The sequence below is a fragment of the Nyctibius grandis genome, chromosome 10, assembly GCF_013368605.1.
Source record: "Nyctibius grandis isolate bNycGra1 chromosome 10, bNycGra1.pri, whole genome shotgun sequence".
NCBI lineage: Eukaryota > Metazoa > Chordata > Aves > Nyctibiiformes > Nyctibiidae > Nyctibius > Nyctibius grandis.
The window spans coordinates 1556824-1564216 of record NC_090667.1 but is presented as its reverse complement, the minus strand read 5'-3'; the positions used below and the strand labels follow the sequence as shown (position 1 = coordinate 1564216).

General features: G+C 46.8%; 1 protein-coding gene across 3 annotated transcripts in view; it reads right to left on the bottom strand.

The window, feature by feature from the left end:
- Positions 1-6054: 6054 nt before the first annotated feature.
- Positions 6055-7393, bottom strand: part of SEPTIN8 (septin 8) — a 43873-nt gene continuing 42534 nt past the window's right edge. For 2 of the 3 annotated variants that reach the window (XM_068408466.1, XM_068408468.1), the window contains exon 10: positions 6055-7030. In XM_068408466.1, coding sequence (XP_068264567.1) covers positions 6865-7030 — 166 coding nt within the window. In that variant the 3' untranslated portion in view covers positions 6055-6864. The remainder of the gene's footprint in view (positions 7031-7393) is intronic. The other variant, XM_068408467.1, reaches the window with a different exon arrangement.

Genomic DNA, 7393 nt, shown 5'->3' with positions numbered 1-7393 from the left:
GGATTCCAGAGCAAGGCCGGCACGAACCAGCAGTAAGCATCAAGCACAGAAACTAACCGAGGGCTGTAAGTCAGTTGCTCTGTATTTTTGCCAGAGGAGTGTAGGCAGGAGGAGGAATGTGGACAGGAATGATCTGGGGCTTCCAGGAGCGTTTCTGATCTCACCCAACAAACTCACCGGTGTATGGCAGGGCTGGGAACATGCCGGTAATGACAGGACAGGGCTGTTCCCTCACCCCCAGCTGAGCGTCACCAGGTGAGTCAGGAAGCTCGAGGACAAGGTGTTCAGCAGACACAGACTCTTTGCTATTTATACACTGCCACAGCATTACTCAGAGCTGCACTGTATGCAAAGATTTGTAGACTAATAGAGTCATTTAGCACCAAAAAAATGTATAACCCAAAGGGCTGGTGAGAGAACAGGGAGTAGTGCGTGGGCAGACAAAGCTGAGGAACGAGAAAAGGTTTAACATAAAATATTGGAACATAAAATGCTGGGTGAGAAAAACAAAGGGCACCCGGAGCCAAGGGGAAAGGTGAGGAGAGAGGTTGTGCGAGGTGGAGAGACCCTGGTCGGAAGCAAACATGGGGTGAAACACAGATGCTGGCAGAGCAGCCCAGCCCTGGGAGGGGACGGGGGGGCATATACTCCGTGAAACACGAAGGAAGGGCTCCTCCGTGGTGCCTTTATCGCACAGAAGTTCCTCGCCGACACGTCCGGCAGCGCCTGCGGGCACCGAAGCGCCGCGACACATCGCCCGGTCCGCGGCGGCTCTCGGCAGGCGCCGCCCCGCCGCCCTCCCCGGGCGCGCCCCGCGCAGCCGCCGGTACCGGCCCGCCCCGGCCGCCCGCGCTGCTCTCCGCTGCCGGGGCCGCACCGTGCCCAGCACCCCCGGGTAAGGACGGCGCCGCGGCGGGGGGGCTGCTCCCGGGGACGGGCCGGGGCTCCCCGGCCGCTGTGCGGGGCAGGAAGGGCAGCCCAGGCGGTGGGGCCGTTCCCAGGGACGGTGGCGTTCAAATTAGCCGGAGGGTGAACTTTTAATTAACTCTACACCCCTCCAGCTACAGAGGGATAAACTTTTCTGTGCATCAGACTGGACAGATCAATCTTTTCCAGCTCTCCTTGTGCTGAAATGGTCCGGGCAGTCGGGTGTGGATGCTCCGACATCCAGCGGCAGCGAAAGTCGAAGTCATGTGCGGTCCCGGCGTCCGGTGAAACACACACACACCGCAGAGTTTCAGCTTTAGAAACGTAGAACAGTTTCGAGAGGATTCCTGTCACTTTGGGGTTTTTAATGGAGCGGCAGAGATAATGGCGTGAGCTTCCAGAAAGCACGGATGAGGAAGCCCACATCCACCGCTCTTCATAAAGAAAAAACAGAAATTTTATATCTTTAACATCTTTTTCCTGCTGTTAAAGAGACACCAAAACGTAAGCATTGAAATACTCGGTTCAGGCTGAGATGTTCTCACTGCTTGGTTCCTACATGATGTTATTCAGAAGCGTTTATTTGATGTAAATACGTGCTTAGTCTGGAGAGTGGAATTTCTAAAGTGTTGCTGTTGCATGTCTTCAGCAGCAACAGAGAAAGATTAGACTGCTTTCAGGAAAACTCTTCACTGGGAATTAATAAACCTCCTAAGAACAGTCATCTCAGCTTTTGTACGGAAACAATAGACCTCTATTTGCCAGAAACTTGAAATCAGGTGATAATGGGCTGCAACTTAATAGCTCTGCAAATGGAGAGCTGAATGGGTGAAACAAGGTAAAGGGAGTAATACAGGCTGCTCGACCCAAGGTTACTCAAGCAAGCCTTTACACAGCCCGGGAGGAAGAAAGCTGCGCTGTTGTTCAGCCATCTGACATGTTTTCTTTCATCATGAGCTTCCCCTCGGGGAAAATTGATGTCAGGATTGTTCTGTCTGCAAACAAGTCGTATGGCTGCTCCTGACTTAGTCTTCAGTGTCGGAAAGCCCTCACGAGAAGCAATCATACTTAGTACAAGGAGCTGGGATGTTGCTTTATAAATCTTTTCTTGGTTTTGACAGCGGCTCCCGTCGGGGAAACTGGCTCGAAGTGTTGCCATGAAGTGCCCTGGACCTCCGGAGAGCTCAAGACTTGCCCTCTTCCTGGAAAATGCCTTAGCCAGAGAGGCTAGGATTTGGAAAGTGCCAGTTTTTCATCATCTCACCCTGAAGGTATTCTCCTCTGTCCTCTTTGGAAGTCCCCACAGGACTCTGCAGAGATGCAGAGCTGGTCCTGCCATCTAGTCCATCTGAATGCAAAAGTCATCCCACATGGACTCAGCTTAAGGAATGGAGGGGGAGGAGGGTCTGTGTTTGTCCCATCTTATTAATGCCCTCTGTAAACCAGGTGCTTTGCATTTTGTCTTGACTCAGGTAGTTTTGGGACGTGTGGTGGAGCAGGTAAGAGCAGACAATTGATGGTAAAGCCATAAATATGTCACGTTAGAATTAATGATGCTTGGCACCATCTTTGAGTCCCATCTATTCAGAGGGGAGAAAAGGGAATTCACTGAGGCCTGACACAAACCCAGCCCCATTCCTGGCTGCTAAAGCGAGTCAGTGCTGCCTTGGGGAGCTACAACACTTCATGGCCTCTGGGTACAGCGGAAACAGTTATGCTCAGCTGCTTCTGTAAGTGCATCAGATCCACAGAAGAATGCACGCAAGTGCCCTGCCAGCCTTGTCTCTTTTTTTGCAATAGTGTAGAAATGCTATTTTTTGCCAAGTATTTTTACTACCAAATAAAGCAAAACAGTGAAACGGATAATGTGATGAGTAATAGTAAATGAATTGTTGGTAAATGTTGTCTGCTCTGTGTAGCTGCTCAGCCCTTTCAGTTCTCCTACAGTAACGTTCAAATACATGCCATGGGTCACGTGTGGCACTGTAATGGCAGCTCGAGTAAAGTCCTTCCTCTCACCTGAATGCGGCTTCAAAAAAGATACAAGAAAGAAAAAACTGAGTACATTTTACCTTGTGCCTTGGGGGGGGTCATAAACCTGGTTTCCGTGGTCCCAAGGCTGAGCAAATTCAAGGGCTGTTAAAACAAAAAAATCTTGCAGAGTAAATCAAAACCTGCTCCTGACCCCAGTTTCTCTCTCCCTGTCGAGGCTGGCTGAACCACACGCTGCAGCAGAGCCTTCACTCTTCTCTGGAGGTGGAACTAATGAGCACACGCAGCACCTTGTTTGTGAGAGCTTGGTTGGTTTGGTGGTTCAGCTGTGCAAGGGGAGGGCCGGGTGCTGCCCCACTCAGAGCTCCAGTAAATTCAGCTAGAGCCTGACTGGGTGGGCAACACGGATGGGTGCTTTAAACTGCTCCAAAATGTGCACTTGCCCTCGCTCTGTAGACACAGCCAACAGATTTCAAGCCTCCAGACATCTGCAATGTTAATTAGAGCACTTAGGATGATTTGAGTCTTCCTTTGGAGATATGTTAACAAAAGCATCAAAGCCCTAACTGTATTTTTCTTTCAACTTGTTCTTCCCCTTAGGGCACAGATATCTCTCTGTCATGTTACAAGAAAGCTGTTCTCTGGATTGCAGAAATAAGCTCTCAGTTCCAGTTTTACCCTGAAACATTTGCCTTAGCCACCAGCATCCTCAACCGGTTACTGGCATCAGTAAAGGTAGAGAATCTCTGTCAGCTTTTTCCTGGGTAGATTACTGCTCGGGGATGTAAGGAGCGTGTCATCAGTTTGTACACAAAGCAGGTCCTACGTCTGGCAGCAGATTTAGGGAGAAGTCAGGGTCTTTGCTGCAGAAAGCTTTTGAATATATATATATATTCAAATATATTTTTATATATATATATATGAACTTGGGTGTTTGATGAGGTCCCACTGCTTTACAGCCCTCAGTAGGAGTGTTTGTGTGGATTGTAGTCCAAATGCTGGGAGAAATACAAAGAACTCAGCATCATCTGGTTGTCTCTGCTAAACAGCAAACATTTGCGTTATCACTTTTAATATTTTAGTTCTGAAACCACTATTTTTAACCAAACCTGGGGGCCAACTTTTTCTGCCATTGAAGCAACAGCAAAGTTATGGGTTGCACTGAGCCTTGCAGCTCTCAGTTCTATTTAGGTTGAGACTAGCATTTGGCAAAAGCATATTAATTATCTCAGCTGAGAAGAGGAATAACATTGCATTGTAAATACTGGGGCACAGTCTAAAAATTGTGGGGTACGTGAATAAAAAGTGCACCAAGAGGAGGATTTATTTTGCTTCACTTTGGATTTCCTTGCTCTGTTTCCAGCTTCAAATGAATCTTTCTGCAGCTAAACTAATTCAGAAGCAACTGGCACTTAAATGAGAGTTTGAAACTTGTGCATCTGTCATAGAATGACAATTATTTCCCCCAAGACTGTTATCTTTACTCAGTGTTTTCTTCTTCTTCTCCCTCAGGCCCAATTAAAATATCTCCAGTGCATAGCAATTTCCTGCCTTGTCCTTGCAGCAAAAACCAATGAAGAAGATGAGGTTTGTATGTTAAAACACACTCAATTCATCTCATATTCAAGTTGTTCGTGTTTCCAGGTCTTTCAACAACCTGGGCATAACGAGGAAGTGTTGACTTGTTTACCCTAAGTAGTCCTTAAGGGGTGACAGTAACATTTTCAGTCCTGTTTCATCATTGCTTGGAAGAATTGTGACCTTTATGGATGCAGGACTTGGGTTTGCTTATGGATGTGTTTCCCTCCTCCTGCCCTTAAACCTCTCACGTTTTCAGAATCCACGGCTCGCAGTAAAGCTCAGTCTGGGGGGGGACAGTCAAGATGCACACTCAGCGTTGTGCACGTAGCATCAGAGTGCTGTAATGCCTTTGCGATAGGTCCTGGGAGGGTAAGGTAGGTGAGACAGAGCAGAGGTTCTTCAGAGGAAGCTTAAAATAGATGAGTTTTCTTGGAGTCAGAACGGGTTTCTGAACCTGGTGAGGAAGTGACTCAGGTCTGCACCTCAAGGTGAGCAACTCCCCACGTACGCATGAGATGACACAGGATAATCACTGTGGCAGAAGTGCACCAACAGACTCCTTCAGGCATTGAAAAACATGAGCCAACAGCATTCCAGATTGCATTTCTCCTCTTTCCTTCGCTCTGTTTTGAAAAAGAAGGGGAAGCCCAGGAGTTGGAGTCAGACACGCACGTCTCTTCGACCAGCCTCTGCTGTAGTGGAATGGTCTTCACCGCCTTCCTTCGGCTCTGTCACGCTGAGGTGGTTGCTCTTTTCCCCTCGGTTAAAGAGGAGAAGCTGAGTCAATGACCACAGGAAACAAGCCAACCACAGAAGGCCCTGTAAAACAGGCTGACAGGAAGCCTCCTCCTCGTCAGAGGAGCAGAACTAATGAGACTGAGCGTGAAGGAGGCTCGAGTGACGTGGGGCGTGAACAGCACCATCCTCGCCGGGGGCTGGGTTCAGAGCCAGCTGCCCTGCGCCGAGCAGGGGCCAGTCTTCATTTGGGATGGGAGTTACCTAGGAAAGTGGTCTCCTGAACAAGCATTCTGCAGATAAACTCATCAGAGCCCTTCACAATACACAGAAACACACACAGGACTGTGTAGGACGGTGGCTTCTTTATTTTTTTAATTTTTTTAAATCTTTTCCCCCACAGGTAATGCCATCGGTGAAGATGCTCGCCGTGCAGAGTGGCTGTAAACGTTCTCCAGCTGAGATCTTGCGAATGGAAAGAATTATACTAGATAAGCTTCACTGGGACCTTCACACAGCAACACCAATGGAGTTCTTAAACATTGTAAGCACTAAGTTCTGCAATTTTTTTTTCTCTTTAAAGAAACAGCTCCTTATCAAATAAGACTAGAAAACACAGATGTGCATATACACACCCACCCCCTTGCCAAGATGCTTTGCAAACCACCCGTTCTTAGCTATCTGCAAGTCTTTTGAAGAATGTTACAGTGATTTTTTAAAAATTTATTTTTAATTTTTTTCTACACTTTAATTTCGCTCAAAAAATTTACTCCCATCTTTAAAGGACAACTAAAATGGACGTTAAAAAGATTCTCATCATACACAACTATACGCCATTTTTATTTTTTTAAATACACACTGCAAAAATATTTCTAGCTATTTCCATTCTATTAATACTGTACATAGAAAGCTGTCAGAGTTTTGCTACATTTCACACACAGGATTTTTTTATTTCTCTTAAACCATTTTCCTTTTCATCCCACTACTTATTCACCCTTGTTTTAGGCAATGAGACTGCCCCAATCTGGCACTTAGTTCACATTGGGGTTACTAAACGTTTGATAGAAACAATTAAACTTTGTCTTCAAGAAATGATCACGTGCTAGTAAGGCAAAAATCATGTGGTACGAACACATCCTGGATCCCTTTTTTAAGGTTATGTGCAAATATTAAGCCATCTTAGGCTGCTGATTGTGAAAACTGCCTTTCTTAGGTGCTTGTTTCCCCAGTAAATCCAGTGCAGTCGTTGTTACTGGTTTTACTCTACTCGTATCTGCTGGCCTGAAGTGAATCTCCTCGATAGCAATCTGGTTAACGTGGAAACTTCAGGAATTGTTAGGAAACACAGACCTTTTACATTCATTATAAGCTCAAAAAAAAACCCAGTTCAATGGTTGGCGAGTACAAACACAAAACACAAAAAAAAAGCAGGTGGGGGCGGGGAACCCTTTAGGTTTCCTGATATGAGATGAAATTAGTCTGTACTTCTGGTTGGTAACATAGGAAAACATACAAAGTTCACTGACCTCTGTTTTTTTATATATATATAATATATATATATACTTTATCTTCTCTCCAGTTCCATGCCATGGTGATGTCCAACTGGCCCCATCTACTCCCTGGGCTGCCTCAGATGAATCCTTCCCGCCACGTTGCGTTCTTGACCAAGCAGCTACAGCACTGTATGGCCTGCCACCAGCTAGTGCAGTTTAAGGGCTCCACGTTGGCTTTGGTGATCATCACCTTAGAGCTGGAGAGGCTGACTCCTGACTGGTTTCCTGTTAGTACTGATCTGCTAAAAAAAGCACAGGTAGGAATCAAAATGGCCTTTGGCCGCAAATCTTGAGGCCAGGACACCGATAAAGTCATAAACAGGGGGTTGGACTAGATGATCTCCAGAGGTCCCTTCCAACCCTTAACCATTCTGTGTATTTACAACCAACATTTCACTCAGCAGCCTTCTGAGAAGCGTGTGTCCGTGTTCTGCCTTTGCTGCAGACCTTGCTAGTGCTAACGAGAGGGACCAAAACTGCAGTTGAGGACCTTCCCTTTGGCAGGGAGGGGAGGTTTCCCAATTGCTTGGCCACATGTCTGAGAGCACCTAAAAACCTGCCCAGTGTCCCCAGCCTCCCACTGAACACTGCAAAAACTTCTAAGT